This window comes from Gekko japonicus, unplaced genomic scaffold (genome assembly GCF_001447785.1).
Source record: "Gekko japonicus isolate JY-2015 unplaced genomic scaffold, Gekko_japonicus_V1.1 scaffold14, whole genome shotgun sequence".
Taxonomy (NCBI): Eukaryota; Metazoa; Chordata; class Lepidosauria; order Squamata; family Gekkonidae; genus Gekko; species Gekko japonicus.
Window position 1 is genome coordinate 1979143 of NW_015176452.1, and position 21442 is coordinate 2000584.

General features: G+C 40.5%; 1 protein-coding gene across 2 annotated transcripts in view; it reads left to right on the forward strand.

Moving 5' to 3' along the window:
- Window positions 1–21442, forward strand: part of GIGYF2 (GRB10 interacting GYF protein 2) — a 100374-nt gene extending 78932 nt beyond the window's left edge. For both annotated transcript variants that reach the window (XM_015426851.1, XM_015426850.1), the window contains exons 13-28: window positions 2528–2687; window positions 3632–3798; window positions 6393–6484; window positions 7084–7185; window positions 7814–7914; window positions 8768–8868; window positions 9630–9788; window positions 10929–11087; window positions 11810–12046; window positions 12980–13102; window positions 15351–15566; window positions 15713–15921; window positions 16281–16435; window positions 18114–18274; window positions 18602–18749; window positions 19774–21442. In XM_015426851.1, the coding sequence (XP_015282337.1) occupies window positions 2528–2687; window positions 3632–3798; window positions 6393–6484; window positions 7084–7185; window positions 7814–7914; window positions 8768–8868; window positions 9630–9788; window positions 10929–11087; window positions 11810–12046; window positions 12980–13102; window positions 15351–15566; window positions 15713–15921; window positions 16281–16435; window positions 18114–18274; window positions 18602–18749; window positions 19774–19841 (2358 nt within the window). In that variant the 3' untranslated portion in view covers window positions 19842–21442. The remainder of the gene's footprint in view (window positions 1–2527; window positions 2688–3631; window positions 3799–6392; window positions 6485–7083; window positions 7186–7813; window positions 7915–8767; window positions 8869–9629; window positions 9789–10928; window positions 11088–11809; window positions 12047–12979; window positions 13103–15350; window positions 15567–15712; window positions 15922–16280; window positions 16436–18113; window positions 18275–18601; window positions 18750–19773) is intronic.

Consider the following 21442-nt stretch of genomic DNA (forward strand, 5'->3'; position numbering starts at 1 on the left):
GAGGAAGTCATGTGACAAAAGGAAATTCACCCTACAATTCCTTGTGGGTTCCCACTTGTAGCTTTCTAAGTGCCACTGTGAATATAGGCAAGGTAATAGTAATTTTGAAAGCACCAGCAAATTTTGGCTTCCGATGACCTGTGCTGGGATCTGATTTTTCTCTGGGATCCAGAGGTTTTAAGAGTCCCACTTTGGAAGCAGAAAAACAGATTCACTTGTGCTTCTAAAATCCTTACAGTTATGTTCTTGGTGGGAAAATCGAACAATAATCTCATAATTAGTTTTTAAATGCAAGTTTCTATGCAGAAGTGAAGCTTGTGTTTCTGTCTGGAAAAACACTAGAGAGATAGTTGAACTAAATGCCCCATATACTCTTGTTAATCTGAGACAAGCATTTTCTGCTGCATATTTTTTGTCAGCTTTAAGTGTTGGTGAAACAACATTCTTTCATTGTTATAAATGCAAATTCTATATTTTGAAATAGGATTTGCATTTTCATATGAAAACTAGCTTTGCACAAAGTGCCCTAGCTGGTGGTTTTTTAAAAAATAATAATAATAAAACACACATCCCAGTATTTATTGATATATTAACGTAAATGGTTTAAATATATTTGTAATCTGGTAGTATTTTTCCATTGATTCCAAATTTAAATTAAAATGGATTTGGCCTGATCATGTATGCTGTTACCTTTGATTCCTCCAGCAGATATAAAAAAATAATTTTTTCCCTTAGCTAATTCAGAAGGTAAATTCCTAACGTAAGAAATTAAGTTTCACCTCGAGACTAACTCTTGTGTTCAAGACAGTTCCTAGATCTTGTTCCAGAATGCAACTCCAGCAGATGAACTTAGTGAGTACGGTGAATCAGATCTGGTTTTGATTTTCCACTTGATCAGAAGCAGATAATTATATGACCCTCATTTAGTGAGAATTTTGAGAAAACGTCTCATAACCACCTCATATACTGCATGGAGCCATTTCATGTGTGACATACTTGGGTTCTGATACCTAAGTAAGAAAGAGAGAGATATCTTTTCCAATTTAAAATACCTATGCTTGGACATCCTTTTCCATGCCCGCTGTGTATTTTAAATGAAAAAAAAAATGTTGTGGTTACATATTTTATGTTCATGCATTCTTCATGTCTTAAATGATACGTGTGCTTGTTACACTCCATTATTGGGGCCCAATTTCAAAATATCATCTATTAAGTAATCTCTGCATGCTGAAATAGCAAAAAGTTAGTGGAAAGGCAGACGGAGTTAGTCTCTTTTAACACATCTGAAGAGAAATAGCACCGATAATACTTTATTGACCAGTAGTTCAAATGTTCTCGTGCAGATTTGGAAGAGATTTCAGTTCTCTAGTCATTTCTTGAAAACCATAAAATACATTACATATAAATATATATTAGTGAATCTGCAAAGTTTAAGTTCTTATTTGCTCATCCCTGAAAATACAATTGCCATTTGAATATTTAACTATAACTAACTGTTGTCTATTGCAATGTAGTATGGAACAGAATAGTTTTAAAATGGAAAGCCTTGGACTCAGTAGGCTTGTTTCTAATTAAATATGCATAGTATTGGACTGCATGTGCCTTCCACTGGAGCTATTTAAAGTATAGTTTAGCTTTTTAATACTTGGCATTTTAGTAATCCTAAAGTATCTGTATGCATACATGGGCTCTTTGTCAGCAGTGAAAGACATTCTTATGTGGCTAGACAAAGGAATGTGACCAAGAATTAATGGCAAAATAGAGCCTGTCTTACTAGCAGTAAGTGTATGCCTGTACCTTGTTGCTGCAGATGTACATAATGGTATATTTGAGGCATTTAACTTGCAGCATAATTTCAACATGGTTTGTGCTAACTGTAATTTAGAATCCAAACCATGGCTGGAGGGTTCCAGCAAACAGACTTCCTGCTCCCAGATGCCACTACCTGAAGCTGCAGTGTGTGGGCTTCAGTTCCAGCATTAATATACCCTATGGACTTATTAGGAAGTCTAGCTGGTTGCCCAGCAGTGATGGAGTGAGTCAGGTAGATCTGTGTGTTGACTTTATGGTGTGGTACATCAGTCTCCATAGGATTTGGAATGAGAATGGTAGTATTTTTGTTTTTTCTTATATTAGCACAATTTCAAATCAGAAATCCCCCTTCCCCAAATCATCACCCTCTTAATCCATTTGTAAGACTCCAGAGAGAAGGGTTGCTTTTAAAAAGGTGTATTTGGGGGGGGGGGGGATCTGCCTGGTTCTCTGCCTCAGAGGTCTTCCCTTCTAATAAAGAGAACTAAATCCAGGACTGCAGATTCTGTTGACCTGAATGGTGAACTCTGGGCACATCATTTGACCTTTCTTGATTTTAGAGTAGGAGTTCAATTTTTTATCATAATTGCACCATTATATGGTCCCAAAGGAAACTGAGGAAGTTTAGAGTATTTTTTTCTTCTGTTTTTACCCTTGTACCTACCAACTGAAGGTATTTTTCATAAAGTTCTCTAAGCTTCAATTTATTCTGCAGCAAGCTGAGAAAATGGTGGCATATTTGCAAGACAGTGCCCTGGATGATGAAAGACTAGCAGCCAAGCTTCAAGATCAGAGAGCAAAGGGCTCATCAGTACCGTTATTCCATGAGTCCATGCAAAAATGGTACTATAAAGATCCCCAAGGAGAAATTCAGGGTAAGCTCTGTCTCTTGTTTTTTGTTATAAAGCACTATTGAAAAATTGAATACAATCCTGTATATATATATATATGCAGTGTACCAGAAAGTACCAGTACTTTCCTAAAAGTAGGATTGGAGTGAGGAGAGGTGGGTTTGTTGGGTACTAGAGAATATGTATAGAAAATTTCCATCAGAATTACAGTTGCCACACTTTGGCTGCGGTCACACGGAACAGAAGCCACACAAGTGAGACGGAAAACAGGCGGAGTTTCCAGGCGCGATCTCACCAGCACATCTGGGAAGCGTAGCACTCCCGTGGCTCAAGCGAGGTTTCCAGCCGAAACTGCATGGCAAAAAACTAGTACCTCAGAGGTACTAGTTTCCAGAAACTGCGGGGCAAGGGCGGGCGTCTGATCGCGTTTCCGGTGGCATCCGGCGCCCGCCCATGTCCCCTTGCAAATAAGGTGTTGTTTTTTTTCCCCCAAGTCTCTGTGGATGCGCACACGCACCCAACGGAGCATGCGCATTTGTCATGTACACACAAAAACAAAACAGGTTGCCGCGGCGTGCGCTTCTTCATTGCGCGCCGGCTTGTCCTGTGATCAGCACCTCTCCCTTGCCATGGAACCTCCACGGTACCTCCACAGGACCTCCACGGGAGGTCTGATCACTTAACTGCGCAGTAGTTTGCCCCAGGGCAAACAGCCACGCTTCTCCCCCGCAGTTTCCTGCCCGTGTGACCGGGGCCTTTGTTCATCATATAAGCCACCATGGCCTGTCTTCAGCCAATCATGCCCATTGTTGGTGGGGGAATGTCAGTATTTTTTAGTGCCTTTCCACATAACATTCCTTTTTGTATTATGATTACTCTAATTGTTGGGCACAAAACCTGCTGGACACATCTGGCATTGTAACCCTATGGAATTTATTACCATATGTGTTGTTGGGTGATTTTTGCAGGTCCGTTCAGTAATCAGGAGATGACAGAGTGGTTCCAGGCTGGCTATTTCACAATGTCTCTATTGGTGAAAAGAGCTTGTGATGAGACCTTCCAGCCACTTGGAGACATCATGAAAATGTGGGGAAGGGTCCCTTTTGCTCCAGGTCCAGCACCACCTCCTCACTTGGTAAATATTTAAGAAACATAATCTGTAAAACAATGAACTCTAAATCAAGACCATTTTAATAATAATAATAATAATAATAATAATAATAATAATAATAATAATAATAATAGTAATAGTAATAATAATAATAATAATACAATCTGTAGAGCTTTGTATGATGTAGTATAACATGATGGTTAATAAAATAAGCTGTGATTTGAGAGGTTTCCAGTTCAAATTGCTCTCAGTGACAAATTTAGTAAGTTGCCTTGGGCAAACTAGACCCCTTCACTCTGTCTCCTATCTGCAGTATAGGAATACATTGTCCTTCCTAACAGGAGTATTGTAATGATAACTGTTACTTGAATGTGCTGTACACATACTTAATGGAACTATGATTAGCTTTATGCTACCAGAAAAATGTTTTTTTTTTCTGTATTAGTTTCTGTTTTTAACAGACATGAAACAGGGAGTCAGGAAAGGAAATATGGCTTATTTTAGTGATTTTTAAAAATATATTGATAATTTATGAATTTTATAATGTTTTTACTTGTAAGCTGCCCTGAACAGAACTCTGGAGAGGCAGCATAAACATTTCCTAAATGAACAAAAAAAATGTATTTATTTATTTGATACATTTATAGACCACCATTCTGATATTACATTCCAGGCAACAATTCAGAATTACTAGCTATGATGTAATACATTGGAAAAAGAAACAGGAAAGGAAGAGCGAAATAAGCAAATTCAGGCACTAACTCTTATTCCATAATACCCAGATAGAATAGCTGCACAGAGACAATTCTGGGAGGAGGGCAGGAAACAAATGACGGTTTGTCCTGAGCCAAGCTAGCAGAGGGGGCCTCAGTATTTCACCTCTTCCTCTGATGTCACTAGATGTGCTTCCACTTCCTAGAAGTGGAACAGACAGTAAAGCTCCTTGTTGTCAGTTTATCTAGAGCTGTTCTTCTCTAACAGTGGACTTCTTCAACCCCCAAAGTAAACAGATGCTGCTTCAGTTTGCATCTGATTGAGCTGTTTCTAGGCACAATGAATAGTAGGGGGAACAGAAATAGAGTGGGGCTTGCAAAACGTATAAGATAGGACCGTGTCTGCCTCCTCTTAACAGATTCCTGTTATCTGAATCCAACTGGTCCTGCTGTACTTTACCTGTGTGGTTTTGGCACACAGGATCTCTCTTTCCTCTACGCTGGAAGAAGTCATGGGGGTAAATGAAACCATCATGTCTGTCTTCAAGCAGAAGAGTATGCATCTTCTGCACACTGATAGAGAGCACTGGATTCAGCTTCCTGTGCCTTGGAATAGCCCAGTGATTGAATCCCGATTATTTCCTTTATTGCTCACTTTACAGTATACTTTCTGCAATGAACAGTGTGCAGTATTATGTATTTAATTTATTTAAAATAAGTATTTCCCACCTGCGCAGCCTGAATACATGAAGCTGCCTTATACTGAATCAGACTGTTGGTCTATCAAGGTTGTGTAATCTTGACTGGAAGTGGCTTTCCAGGGTCTCAAGTGGAGGTCTTTCACATAACTTTTTTTTTTAACTGGACATGCTGGGGATTGTATGCAGTGCAGATGCTGCACCACTGAGCCATGACTCCTCCCAAAGTTGTATCCTGTCACTCTGTCCAGCCTTTTGTGAGAGCAAAGCCTATTCTATTAGCAGAAGCCTCTTGCGCCAATAGAATATGCCATGCACTGATGGAACATCCCATCCTTAGCTTAGCAGAGTGGTAGGATATAACTCCATAGTTTTTGAGACAACTTAAGTAAAAATTGCAGTTAAAATGCAACAGTAAAAATTGTAATTAAAAGGCATCAGTTCATAAGCATCTGTAATTAAGCATTAAAATCAGCATCTCACATCAGTTATTGAGAAAGACAAGATAAACCAAATGCCAGGGAGCAGGATAAAAAGTTTTAGCCTGGTGCTTTCTTCCATATTGTACAGCCCACCGATTAACTTCCGTCTCACAAGCACCGCACCTTGTGCTCCCCACCTTCAGAGGTGAGGTGGGTGGCAGCCAGAGACAGGGCTTTTTCAAGTGGCACCTTGCTTGTGGAATTGTGGAAGGCCCTTCCCCTTGAGACTTGCTTGGCACCTCCTTTGCCAAAATGCTTCTGTTCACCCAGACTTTTAAGTAAACTCTTTTCTCGTCTGGAAACTTACTTTAAGCTGTCAGTGGTCAGTTTCATGGTGTATGTTTTTATCCTGGGGTTGGGTAAAATATAAATATGATTACGTCTCAGAACCCGAAGGTAGTTACTACTTCCAGTGGTTGCTGTGAGACAGGATCCTCTCCTCATGGATAGCAGGATAACTGAAAATAAAGCTAGTATCTGCATAATTGCTTAATTTGCCTAATAGGTACAAGTCACAGGTTAACTTTCTTATTCCAGAATTTGAGATGTCAGACTGTAGAACTGTGATGTTTAATACAGAGTATATACAGCCATTTTACATATAGCAAAGCTGGGTATTAACACTGTGTTGTGACTGAGCAGATCCTCCACACCAGGAAATTAATGAATGCAGAAAGTTGATATTTTTTCCAAAGTTCATTTATTGTTTTGTTTCTCATCCACAGGGTGAGTTGGACCAGGAAAGACTGTCTAGACAACAGGAACTCACGGCCATGTACCAGATGCAGCATATGCAGTACCAGCAGTTTTTGATGCAGTAAGTCTAGAGAAAGATCTGCTGAGGGCTGTGTTGTGCTGCTTTAGTTATCTAGGCTCACCTCTGTGACAGTAATACTGGTAGAGCTGCTGCACCACCACAGTGTGCTGGACATCTGTGCAACATGCAGTGATTTTGAGGGCATTGAGGTAGACGTGCCTGCCATTCATATGCCATTTTGTATTTCTTGTTTTCATGCAGCACATGGCTATTTGTGCCATTTGCAAGAGAAAGTATCTGCCTCACTGTAACCTCCCACCTACCCTTACATTACTGTGATAGTGAACACTGGGTCTTCCTTGTATCTGGGTGGCATGTGAAGAAGCTACCCTGGATCCTCTTTGTTGAAAGTACATACCCGAGTAATTGTTCATGTGGTTTTTGGTCATTTCTGTCTAAATTCTTATGCAACACGTGTTCTTAGAGTATTTGCCTCTGATGAACATTCTGGTTTGAAAATTGTGAGATGAGCTATTGGCATATGCTCTAGCAATTTTATTTTGCATTTTTAAATGAAAAAACATTATGAGCTACAAGATACTAGAGTAAGTGTAATCATTCTGTAGATAAGCACTAAACTTTTTCATTCTCTTTTAAAGACAACAGTATGCACTGGCACAACAGCAAAAAGCAGCCCTCTCATCTCAGCAACAGCAGCAGCTGGCTCTCCTCTTGCAACAGTTCCAGGCACTTAAGATGAGGTGAGAATGCGCAGGTCTTAGAGCCGCTTCACATATGAAGTAGTTGACTACTGAGTGTCCACTCAACCAGAAGCTGCGGTCAATTACCACTAGAACACCTGTAGGCTGCAAACATATTTGTTGCATTCACACTTTACATTTTTAGATGAACATTTAGAACATCATAGGTATATATGTAAATATGTAATGTATAAAGTGTCCTATCCGCAACAGTTAGTGGCTGTTTAGTTCAAACGCACTTTGTGCTAGTATTGTTAAGAATGTGCCATTTTTCAGGTGTAGTATGACACAAACAAAACTGAGTGAAAACTTGGTGTCACTTTGTTCATGATAACTTTGTTCTTGTTAGTCTTGTCCCTGTATTCAACAAATTCTACCCTCCACCACTGTAAGTACAAAAATTCGCACTGAAATGTCAGACAGTTTTGATAGAAGGCTGCTTTTTGAAGCTCATGGAGCAATACTGAAATTAAAGGAAGTTGCATAGTAATGCCTTAATATGGCTATTCAGGCTGCTAAGAAAAGAGAGTTCAGGGGCAGTGTTAAAATTTAAAACAGTTCCATTGTGATAGCGGAGTAGAACTAGGTTTTGAGGTCAGCATGCTGAGTCATTATCCTTACCTTACAGGAAGTCTGAGCAGAACATAGTACCACCTGTAACGAGGTCTGTGACAGTGCCAGATACGGGCTCTATTTGGGAACTTCAGTCAACAGCCCCACAGGCTACAGGTGTGAAACCATTTGTGAATATTTTAGTATTAAGGTCCCTTTAAATAACTGTTTCTTTTTCAATAATATATTAGTTCCAGCTGGTGTTGGAGGAAGTGGGTACATTTTTATCACTGACAATATCAGGTGAATTATGCAAAAGTAAAAGAGGTTTTATTTTCTGTCTGTACACAGAAGGATGTTGCGGTGGGCAGGGTATAAGGCTCAGTATGGAAAGTTGGACTCTCTTCCCGTTTCCCCAGTTTACAGGTTTAATTTCTTCCACAAAGATTAAAATACAGACATGAGTGTTCTGTTAGAAGTTGGATTGTGGGGATGTCATTTGGAGTGCATGAGAAGAATTTATTTGAAACATGAGGAAAAGAAAGCAGGTTCATTGGAAATTTTCATTTAGATTTGTTTCTGAAATAGCTGTAAAATATCTGCCTCTAGCCTATTGGACATTTTATTGTATTTTATCTGTGTCTCCCACTTTAATATTACTTGTTCTTAATATGCCTGTATTTAATTAGAAGCTTTTCTACAAGCATTTATTTTCATGTGCTTATTTTTGTATATTTAATGCTTTTGCATGTATTCTGCTCTTTCTGCGAGGAAAATTCTGACTTGATGCATACAGTACATTTGTAAAATCCAGCTGGATCTTTACCTTTTTAGATTTTCAAAGACGTTAGGAGTACAGGCCAAGAAACAGAGGGGTTCCTCTAAATGAGATTCCATCCCAGGCCTATGTATTATGACATTCATAAATTCTTAGTGAATTGACCAGCATACAATATACCACTACACATTTCTGTTCTCTTGATTTAATATTCATTAGTACACAGCCTTTCCCCCACCCTTTGTTTTGCAGTCTGGGAAGGAAGCAGTGTCTGGGATCTCCCAATTGATACTACAGCTCAGGGACCAGCTCTAGAACAATTGCAGCAGCTTGAAAAGGCCAAAGCTGCAAAGGTAAGAAATGGTAATCATAGATTACTTATCACTGGCAGTTCCAGTTGTAATCTCTGTCAGTTCCATTTTCAAGATTACTGTTATGGTCTCTGTTGCCACATTTGGAGTACAACAAGTGATGAAGACATTGTTTTTTCTGGAACAGATGTTGCTCATTCATTGATTCATCTTAAAAGATATATATATTCCACTTCCCCAAGCTATTAGTCCATGGAGGTTTATTAAAAAAAATAAAAGATACAACAAAAATCATAAAATACAAACAGTTATCAGCACATAATATACAACAGCAGCACATATATTAAAACAGCAGTAGATTAATATGAAGAGAATCTAAATGCAATAAAAGCAGCTAGATTAAAATAGCATTCAGTTAAAATACAGATATTAAAAGGTATCATAAAAATAATAAGCCTGAGGCAGAAGAAAAAATGGAAACAAAAGTCAATCATATAAAAGTATGAGACTGGAATGTCTGCCTGATGCCTAAAAGCTTGAAGAATTGGCACCAGTCAAGCCTATTTGAGCAGTAAGTTCCATAGTTTCTGGTCTCACTGGTGCCTGAAGATTAACTGTTTTTACAAGAGATCACATAGGCATGATTTAAAGAAGACATTTTCTATCAAATCAAACCAGTAGCTAAAATAAAGGATGGTAATGTGAAACCAGTTTGTACTATAAGAGCAAGAATCACTGTATATGGTATAGAGATATTTCACTTACTGTGGACTTAACTTCCAACACCAGTTCTGTACTTTCAGCTAGAGCAGGAGCGGAGAGAAGCAGAACTAAGGGCCAAACGAGAAGAAGAGGAGCGAAAGAGGCAGGAGGAGCTTCGGAGACAACAGGAAGAACTTCTTAGGAGACAAGAGGAAGAAAGAAAAAGACGAGAAGAGGAGGAGCTAGCTCGCAGGAAGCAGGTGATTTCTCAAAAATGTGCTGTAAATGTTGCAGCAGTATCATAAAAAGAACCCATTTTCATGACTTTGTGGGTGTGTGGAGGAAGTTAGAAGTTAATTTTGCCTGTTCCATCTCTTGTGTAAAATTGTGGTCCATTTTATGTAAAATTTATCCTACATCTTCCAAAAACAACTAATTGTGTTGTTTTTGTTCTAATGTTGAATGGATATCTCCTGTAGGATGCATAAAATTCCAGTTTGTCTGATAAATGGCAGAGTTCTCTTCATGCTAAGAACGAAGATTCAGTCTGTGAAACTGCAAACATAAAATTGTCAGAGAGTCAGCATTTTTATTACATAATCCAAGACAAATAAAACAGATACCAAAAAAGTATATTCCAGTTAACCAATTTAAATAACAAATCCAAGAGATTTGGTTAGGTTTACACTAGATAAACAAAATTATTTATTTATTTTATTCAATTTATACCCCGCCCTTCCCGCTATGCGGGCTCAGGGTGGCTTACAGGAGGCATACGCCAATATAAAACATACATAAAACCATTTAAAATTGCTTTAATCCAATAACCTTATTAACAAGTTATTAACAAAGTGCTCTAGATGTTCAAAATGGTATTTCCCAAGATGGTGTATTGTGCTCTATTGCAAGTAGCAATATTTAAACCTTTCCTCCTCAAGGAGAAAATTCAATGTAACACATAAATGTATTCAAAATAGACTTTGCTCGCATGGTTTGGTAAAGAAGTATTCCAAAAGCTTGTGTGAAAAGTCTTCAGTTTGACCAAAACCACAATCTCACTTCTGAACTTTTTTCCCTGTTGTCTTGCTAATACTTTTGCACACTTTAACTGGCATCCTTAATCCCAGTGTAAAGAATAAGCAATGAATCTTATTGAAATTCACTGAAGTTTTTAGCTGTTTACACCATCACCGTCTTGTAACTTGCCTAACTGCCATGTCTTATCGCTTAAAATATTAATTATTCTGTCTTTGATTGTGGTCTCAGCTGTAGCAAAATAAAACAGGAGCTGAATGGCAAGTTAAAGGCTAACAAGATGTAACTTTCCTAAATCAGCACTCAGCAGTTATGCTGGAATAATTTTTCCTATTCTCTACCTGACATCTTTATTTCTCTTGTAGGAGGAAGCCCTGAGGCGACAGAGGGAACAAGAAATTGCACTAAGACGGCAGCGGGAGGAAGAGGAACGGCAGCAACAGGAGGAAGCACTTAGAAGACTTGAGGAGAGGAGAAGAGAAGAAGAGGAAAGACGGCAGCGAGAAGAGTTGCTTCGTAAACAGGTGAGGAAAAGGGCAGTGTTGCCTTGTTCAGAACTGTATGATTTGCGCATACACTTGGTGACTGCAGCAAAGGTCACTTGCATCTATTTATGAGCCATTCATATTAATATGACACCTGACACCAGCCGTAGAGCTTCCATGTTTCTTCACATTACCTACAGTGTGTAGGATCCAAGGAGCCATGAGCAGAACTACTTTTCTGCAAAAAGCACTTGCACAAAAATCCATACAGTTTATAGGAGTTTGGTCCTTTGTCCAAGGTGGGAGCTAGAGGAAGTTTCTGCTTGAGATCCAAAAGGCTGAATAAACTGCTGTGCCTTGCACCTTGTTCTTTTTTTCTCCTACCTACCAGTGTGGCCTTATTTTCTTATCCTTACATTGTGAACTAGCTATCAGTAGATACTAAAATATAATCTACCATCTTAATTTTATTTGGTTGATTAAGTCTTTACAAAGATTCTGTATCTTAAAAACTGATAAATTTGCTTAAAATTTGGATTGTAAAATGACAATAAGGGATATAATGGAGCTCCAAGAATTGTTTGAAGGGTGTTTTGGAATATTGTCTGCAGTACTCCATCAGTCTGATATTTTGGAATAAGTAACATTATTTGGAATTTATCTGTATGATTTATCCTGTGTGATGCATAGATTTTTTTTTTAAAAAAAGAAAAGTATTAAAGCCACTTAGAGACTTTACATATTATTTCTCTTCTGGGAAGGAAGAGGAGGCTGCCAAGTGGGCGCGTGAAGAAGAGGAGGCAAAGCGCCGACTAGAAGAAAACAGGCTGCGCATGGAAGAGGAAGCAGCTCGACAGCGGCACGAAGAGGAAGAACGAAAGCGGAAGGAGCTGGAACTCCAACGCCAGAAAGAAATTCTGCGGCAAAGGCAGCAGCAGCAGGAGGCTTTACGCCGACTGCAGCAGCAGCAACAGCAGCAGCAACTTGCACAAATGAAGGTACCCACTCTGTTTTTTTCTGTTTTTTCCTGTTTTTTCTACTTCTGCAAAGTCACTCTCGTAAATTGTGCTCACAGCTCCAACCAGCACAGACTCTGCCTATTGGTTGTGTTAAAATCAGGGCTATTTTGGGACAGGAACGCACAGGAACGGAGTTCCGGCTGGCTCCCAAGTTGACCACGCCCAGCAGGAACTCATTAGCATAATAGGACACACCCAACAGCAGAACTCATTAAGATTGGCTACATTAGGGCTGTGGCCTAACATGCAAAGGAGTTCCTGTTACAAAAAAAGCCCTGGGTCTTGACAACAAACAAGGTAAACAGAATAAGAAGCAAAAGGTGGGTGTGGCTGGATGTTGACACTTCTGGTAACATGGGGGTGCAGCCTAATATGCTAATGAGCTATGCTCTCATGGGTGTGGCTGGATATGCTAATGAGTTTCTGTTGTTGGGTATGGCCTATTATGCTAATGAGTTCCTGCTGGGCTTTTTCTACAAAAAAAGCCCTGATTAAAATGTACATTTCCATTGCCAAAGCTTGCCTTTTTTATACCCTTTCATCTCTGAAAACCTGAGATGCCTGTGAGGCTAGATTTACATTCAGTCAGTGGGTAGCTTGATTTTCCCCATCAGTGTTTCCATTCTTGCTGAGACCCCCTTTGCCAACCGGTTGCACCATTGAGGATAAGCCCATTCTGAGCATGAAATCAAACTGTCCAGCATGTTTAGGCAAAAAAATTTTTAAGCACTGAAAGTGTGTGTTAGTATTATTTTTAGATAACAGTCATCTGTTTGAATCACATCATTTTTCCTGATCTAGAAATTTGCATTTTGTTGGTATCAAAAGTGGGCATGGGGGGGCAATTCATTTTGTTGTATTACCTACCCCCTCATTTTAAAAAAATAACAATTCCTGGGTCTTCACCCCCAGCTTCCTTCTTCATCAACATGGGGTCAGCAATCTAATTCAAGGTCATGTCAGTCCCAGGCAACATTGTCATTAGCAGAGATCCAGAAGCTTGAAGAAGAAAGAGAACAGCAGCTTCGAGAAGAGGTAAATTTCACAGCTTGGAAAAAAGGTTTACAAAAGCTGCTTTTTAAAGTAATTGTTTGCTCGTCATACCTCAGCAGTATTCCATGTTTTGAAAGACATCTGCATCTGATGTCCTTGAATCTTGGAGTTCCTGGCTTTCTGTAGTTGTGCCTTGTAGCAGCTAGAGGTCACTGTGAGGCCTGCTAAACTTTCCATGTTCAGTTGATCTTCCCATTCAAGTTCCATCCACAGGAAAAAGCAAAGTAGAAACAGTATACTCAGCAGAAGGCAAAACAGCCATAGGGATACAAATTCAGTTCCCACTTCCTGTGTCTTCAGCCATCTCCTTCTTTCCTCTTCTCCCCCAGTACCCCAGCTGTCAGCCCCAGTAAAATAATCAAAGGCATTAAATGGTACTTCTTCCATCTGTGTAACTCATAGGTGCATTTTACCTTTTTGTGACATTTATCCATTTGCCTCTGCATTTTTAATTTCATTTTTACATCTTTAAATTTCAACGGCATGCCTTATTTCAGAATGCTGGATCACGAGAGTATGTGGAATTGATATCATGTCTAAGATAACATATCAAAATAGAATTACAAATCAAGAAGCTATAAGGGCTGATAAGTTCATGGAAATATGACCTTTGTTTCATGGAATGATAAGGTTTCATTTGAAACTTTGTAATGAGTGATCCTTTTGTATTTTTCTCCCTTTCCATTTTTTTCTTAAGAACAAATGGTATCAGCAAACCTCTCCGTTTCTTTCTTCTGTAAACGAGAAGTATTGTCCAATACTAGTGAAATAGCTCGAGGGCCCATATTGTATTATTCCTGAGTTCCTTAGCTCTATTCAAATAAAACAAAAAGCATTTAAGTAGAGCTGCAGGGTTTTCATGGATAGAAAAATTAGGAAGGAATTGGATGAAAAGGAGAGACTGGGCAGCACTTGGGTGTTTGATAAATATCTGTGATAAAGTATTTATTATGATTCCATAAAAATAAATATTCAGTACTAAACTAGTAATTTGTAAAAGTGTATTGTCACATAGGACAACATCATGCAGGTGACATTTCTGCACTGTAACTTGTAGCTGTAATTGTGATTGAAGGGAGACTGCATGAAAGCTCTGATGGCCACAGAGGATTAATATGTGAGTTGAGACAGGAGAGAAGTTTCATGAGAGAGAGAGAGATACCAAGCCCAAAGATTTTTCCTTGACTCTCTGTCAACAAACTACTATCTCAAGAGACCCACTTTGGTATAGTGGTTAAAAGTGGTAGATTCTAATCTGGACAACCGGGTTTGATTCCCTACTCCACATGAAGCCAGCTGGGTGACCTTGGGTCAGTCACAGTTCTCTCAGAACTCTCTCAGCCCCACCTACCTCACAGGGTGTCTGTTGTGGGGAGAGGAAGGGAAGGAGATTGTAAGCCACTCCGAGACTTCTTCAGGTAGTGAAGGATAGGGTATAAAACCAACTCTTCTTCTTCAAGTGCGTAGTGCTGAAAGCATGCAGCTGTTAATATTTAATTGTGCAGCATTTGTCTAACAGCGTTGACATAATTGGACAACACCAGTGAGAGAGTTGAACCTTTAAAAAGCAGAATTCAAGTGACATAGTTTACTTCCCATAGCAGATTTCAAACAATGAGTTTTCCTCTTGTTATAGGTAACATTTGAAAAGTTTATCATCATGTTTATGGGCAGGTGCCTTGTTCATGTGATGACTAGATTTAGTGTGTGATGGGAGTAATGGCTAGGCACTTCACACAACTTCTGCTGACTTCCACTTGCACTACGTTAGACAGAAGAGATTTTCAGGAGTTTCTTTTTAGAAGTACATTGTCTGCTGTTTGTGCAAAAAACAATGTGAGGGAGGTAGAATCCTGAGGAGTGTGTCCAGTACAGTTGTTAGGTCTCTTGCTTGCTTTAAATTTAAGGAATATGACTCATTCCATTTCTCATGAGAGACTTCACAATAAATTGTTTTTGTAAAGAAGTCATTTGTGCTGCCATTTTGCATTCCCCTATGTTGTTGGCATGAAAGCAAAGCAGGATATGTAGGCGGGTATATCTTCACTTGTGCATTACAGAAGTACTAAGTAGATAGTGTTTGACTAAATTAGCATGTCTGGGGCAAATTTAAGTAACAAAACACTTCTGTTTATATTTATTGCATCGTAATTAAAATTCTTTGTAGAAAGTGATGGCAGATTATCATGTATATATTGATGGAAGACCCTGCCTTTAATTTACCTTCTAGCAAAGGCGCCAACAGCGTGAACTAATGAAAGCCCTCCAACAGCAGCAGCAGCAGCAGCAGCAACAACAACAACAGAAACTATCTGGCTGGGGCAGTGTTGCCAAACCTGTAGGCACTACAAAATCCCTCTTGGAGATTCAGCAGGAAGAGGCAAGGCAGATGCAGAAGCAGCAACAGCAACACCAGCAGCAGCCAAACAGGTCCCGCAACACGACAGTGAGTCCCATTCCTAATTTTTCAGTTTTTAAAGAAGAAGCAAGAGAAGATCTCCCCAAATACCTTAACCCTGTTGTTGGGCTTATTTAGTTGAACCTGTTGCTTTCAATTTAGTAAGCATTTTATCCTGTTCTCTTATGTTCCAGCAACATTCTAATCTGCACACCAGCATTGGCAATTCCGTATGGGGCTCGCTAAACACCAATCCTAGCAGCCAGTGGGCATCAGACCTTGTCAGCAGTATTTGGAGCAATGCTGACACAAAAAACTCAAACATGGGATTCTGGGATGATGCAGTAAAAGAAGTGGAACCTCGTAATGCAACCAATAAAAACAAAAGCAATGCTAGCATCAGGTAAACCCCTCTTCCTTTTACTGGTGATACTCAGACCTGTTGTCTGAATTCTTTCGTTGGATGAGAACTGTCTGTGAACTCTGCTGTTTGTTCAGTGCAACCAGAATCTCATAATGTTCCATGCTTTCTAAGCTGCCTTGGGCATTTTTTAAGGGAGAGGGCAAATTGTAATTATTTTGAGTATGTTTTCGTTTCGCTCTTGTGTCTTTGTACCTTTTTATTCGTGGATTTGGCAGAAGGCAGAAACTTCTGTAAAACAGCTGGAATTTAGCAATCTCCAGTCTTACGCAGCATGTGTTTGTGGGAAATGTATATCTTCTCCTCATATTCTGCTTTCATAAAGTGTTTGTCTGCCTTAGTAAATCTGTAGGTGTTACAAGCCGGCAGAATAAAAAGGTAGAAGAAGAAGAGAAATTGTTGAAGCTGTTTCAAGGGGTTAATAAAGCCCAGGATGGATTCACTCAGTGGTGTGAACAAATGCTTCATGCACTCAACACAGCTAACAACCTGGATGGTAAGAACTAGAAAAGAGTGTGAATGTTTCACAGTGTGTACAGATACAATCAATGTATCACAGCTGCACACTAAATTTATGGTGGTCTGCTCTGTCCACTGTTAGAACCATTAAGAAAAATCCCACAACAATCTGCAGAGATTAGAACATAAGAGACGCCAATGTTGGATCAGGCCAAAGGCTCCAGTCCAACACTCTGTGTCACACAGTGGCCAGAAATACCAGTGCCATCAGGAGGTCCACAAGTGGGGCCAGGACATTAGAAGCCCTCCCACTGCTGACCCCCCCCCCAAGCACCAAGAAGACAGAGCATCACTTGCCCCAGAGCCCCTATCTATACCTTGTGGCTAATAGCCACTGATGGACCTCTGCTCCATATGCTTATCTAATTCCCTTTTGAAGCCATCCATGCTTGTAGCCGCCACCACTTCCTGTGGGAGTGAATTCCATGTGTTAATCACTCTTTGGGGGAAGAAGTACTTCCTTTTATCCGTTCTAACCCGACCGCTCAGCAATTTCATGGAGTGCCCACGAGTTCTTGTATTGTGAGAAAGGGAGAAAAGTACCTCTTTCTCTACCTGCTCTTTCCCATGCATCTATATATCTAATAGTGAACTTGCCCCCGGAGTGCGGATCGCTAAATCAGCGCTCCGGGGGCAGCTGGGGGGCCGGGGGAGGTTTGTGCACACGTGGGCCAGTCCCCACGTGTGCACAAAAATTAAAAAAGTTAAAAAAAATTTCGGGGGATGTTTAAATCCCCCCGAAAGTGCAAGAGCGTAGCCTCCTCCCTGGAGCCGGCAGGCAGGCAGGGAGGGAGGGCGGGCGGGGGAAGACAGGCCTCGAGGGTCCCCCTCTTGTAATCTTATAAACCTCAATCATGTCACCCCTCAGTCATCGTTTCTCCAAGCTAAAGATCCCTAAGCGCTTTAACCTTTCCTCATAGGGAAAGTGTTCCAACCCTTTTATCATTCGAGTTGCCCTTTTCTGCACTTTTTCCAAAGCTATAATATCCTTTTTAAGGGTAAGGTTTTTTAAGTTTTTTTTTTAAGTAAGGAGCTGCGGTGGCTCAAGTGGTTAAGACGCTGAACTGCAGGGTGTGGAAGATCAGTAGTTCAGCAGTTCAAGACCCGAGTTGCCGCATGACGGAGTGAGCTTCCGTCTCTAGTTCCAGCTCCTGCCAACCTAGCAGTTTGAAAGCAAGAAATTGCAAGTAGATAAATAGGGACCACTTCGGTGGGAAGGTAACAGCGTTCCGTGCGCCTTGGTGTTTAGTCATGCCAGCCACATGACCATGGAAACGTCTTCGGACAGCGCTGGCTCTTCGGCTTTGAAATGGAGACGAGCACCACAACCCTAGAGTCGGACTTGACTGGCTTTCGAGCAAGGGAACCTATACCTTACCTTTTTTAAGTAAGCTAGAATCAGACCTGATGCTATAATTTAGGTTCTGAATGGTTATGTTGGAGATTTCATCATATATCTTATGCTGTTTCTCAAAAGTAATGCATTCTATATCTTAGTGATCGGGCAAGGGCTTTCTGTTGCCTTGAGGTGATCTTTCAAAATATGTATGGAGAAATTAACCATAACAACTAATACTGAAATGCTCTGAATTATTTTTCAGTGTCTGTATAGTCTGCATGTTCATCTCATGGCTCATCTTCCTTTCTTGTTGCAGTTCCCACATTTGTTTCTTTCTTGAAGGAAGTGGAATCACCTTATGAGGTTCACGATTATATCAGAGCCTATCTCGGAGACACCCCTGAAGCCAAGGAATTTGCCAAGCAGTTTCTTGAGCGCCGTGCCAAACAGAAAGCCAGCCAACAGCGGCAGCAGCAGGTCATATTTTTGTTTCGGGTTAATATTTGTATCTCTTATTGGAGGAACAGAAGACCTGCCTCTCTGGTTGTAGAGGCATAGGAATTTTTTTTGAAAGGAAAGCGAGCTACACTGTGGAATTGCCCAGAAGACAGTTTGTGTGTTAGTAGTGCAGCTGTTCTTTAATACCTTCTGTAGAGTGGGGGGGGGGGGGGGGATTCAGGTATAAAAAAATGTTGTCCAAAGAAGTATGGTGGAAGGTGGCTTGATGCTATTTATGTAGTCTTTCTGAGTAGGCACAGCATAATTCCAGCACATAATGAATAACATTATTTATTTGCCTTCCAGGATTCTGTCTGGGGGATGAACCATAGTTCATTACATTCAGTCTTTCAGACTAATCAGAGCAACAACCAGCAATCCAACTTTGAGGCAGTGCAGAGTGGCAAAAAGAAGAAAAAACAAAAAATGGTTCGTGCAGATCCCAGCTTGTTAGGTGAGTTCTAGAACGCCAAACTGGAATCGAATTGGCCTAACACCCTGATTGTAAACACCGCACACATCCTTCTGCAGTGTCAGAGCAACAGCTAGTTTTATGATGCATTAGGTTAACAGCACCAGAGTTCTAGGGATGAAACCAGAAACTAAGAGTCCAGAGGCAGTGATGGCCAGGCACTTTCTTGTGCTCTCTTGGAGCTGCACCCATGTTTAGCTACTGCCTACCTGGCCACTACTATCTGAGTACTCACTTCTGCCTGGCCCTTTGTTCTTACTGTGTTCCTTCCCCAGCCAGGACTCTGTATTCAGATGTATGCAATAAGGTAGGCTGGTGAAGGCTGTGGGAGCAAGTTGCAGAAGGCTACCCAACAGCTTTCAGTCTTAAAAATGTTTGGTTTTTCCAGTCTGAGCCAGAGAGGTGGGGTTATAAAGGAAGGACATTTCTTGAATATTTTTATATAGAACTTGACTTTACTAGGAAGCTTGCTCACTTGTACTTATATAGTAAATCTAGTAAAATAGAAAATGAAAGCATTTTAGACCTCATCCTGCCTGAGTAGTTAAGCAGAAGTTAAGTGCCTTGGTGGCACAACCAAGTTCTGCCTTGAATACTACTTTAAATCATTACTGGATATTTAAGGAGAGTCATCAATATTCTGAGTTCTTTGCCAAAGTGTGGTGTTGGGATATGATTTGAGGGAAGTGTCACTTATTAATGTCCAGAATGGGTTAATTTTCCTGTCGGCATGGATGATAGTGCTCTTAAAATGACTTAAATACTGTATTTACTCAAAAGGAAGACAACCCTATATGAAAGACAAACACACAACTAAAAATGTTACACAAGACGTTTTTTGTTATTGGACATAGCTGTAATTTGCATGTGAATTTAAGATGGAAACAACCTCCCCCCCTTTATGGTGTACCTGTCATTTTTGACTCACATTACTTCTGTTCCTTTAAAAGAATCTGTGAATAAGTGCAGCGCTTCTGTGTATTAAATACTCTGTCTTGCTTTGTAGGTTTCTCTGTCAACGCCTCATCAGAGCGGCTCAATATGGGAGAAATAGAGACTTTGGATGACTACTGAGTATATGCAACTCGACTGGCTTCTCGTGTGTCTGTTAACCATGCATTCTCCACTGCTGGACAGTACTTTCTGTCTCCTGCAATCATCTTTGCCTTGCAAAATGGACCCCAGAATCAAATCATCTCAGGCTGCTTTTTCTAGCCTCAACAAGTCCTTTCTGCCCAAGATTGCACAATCTCCTTCATTTATATCAGCCTCTGGTTCTTTCTGCTGGGTAGGTGGGAAAAAAGATTTATTCATGAGGCTGAGGGCAAATTACTGTGCTGTGATTTCTTCTCCCAAGTTATTTGGAAAGCCATTTGGAGGTCTACATATGGTAGCTTCCTTCCCTTCCTTCATCACTCTCATCCTATCTAACTGGTGCAATCATGGTGGAGAGCTCATGGTTAACAGATGTCATTCAAAACCAAAATGCCACGCAGATCCTGACTTCCATGCTCCGTCAGGTCTAAAGATGCCTTCCGTATCTGGAGGTACATTCATAAGCTACCACTAGAGCTGGAAACAGCAGGAAGCGATGGGCAGCATACAGCTTGGATTGGATTGGATTTGCACATCCCTGCCAGCCCTTCTTCAGCACACTGAATCTGGAGAGGAAGTTTAAGTCTGTCTTCATCGGGTGGTGATGTCAGAGCTGCTGGAAGTCATGTTTCAGCATGCTCCAGCCTTCCTGGACAATTGGGGACTCAAGTTGTGGGAGGAAGCATACATCTCTTATTTCAGGCTGAATTTTCCTGTAATTATACTTCCTCCAGAGTGATTGGGCCAGTTATTTTGGACCCTTCTGCTGTGAATTTGTCTCGTTTCAGAGACGCATAGGATCTTTACCATCTGTATCTTCACCTGTTGGTTTTGTGTGAGAGTTGACACTACTTTTGGAACTTGAAACCTAGCCAGATTCATCTGGTGACATATGGTGATGGTCCAGAATTTTGTAAGTTCTGCAGCAGCATTAACGCCAAGAGCAGGGAGCTATCATCTTCCAAGTGAAATAAACGAGACAAGGAATCTGAGCATTAGCAGCGTCTCTGTTTGTAAAAACCACATGGAGGGATAAAGTAAGGAGTGCTGATCCTCACTATGTAGTACACTCTCCCATCACTTCCAGTCGACTGTGCTTAGATACTTGTCACTCAAAATCTTCTGTCCCTACCACCAGAAATGTTAAACCATCTGAAATGGCCAGTGCACTTGGTTGTAGTCCCCTGCCCACGCTCCCACTTGCACAGGGTTGCAGTGTGCCCATGGAAGTTACGCTGCTGCGTGAAGCATCTTTTTCTGCCATTGCCGCCTGAAGAAGAAAACTGAAGTTACTCCAGAGCAGTTTGATTTAGATTTTATTTCATTTGATTTTTCTTCTCTTCTTCCTCTTCCCCCAATGTGTACAGTAACTATACAGAAATGGCTGCAGACTTGTATATAGTTTTTGGATCCAGTAGCACAGAGAGGCTGGGAGGTGCCACAGATCTGGTCTCCTGATCTCCTTTGCTTTGTAAACCTATAAAGGGGAGGAAGGGGGTAGTTAATGTTTACAGAACTTTAAATTCCCTCTGAACTCTTGCTAATATGGGGGGGGTGAAAAAGAGAGAACTTAAATAAAA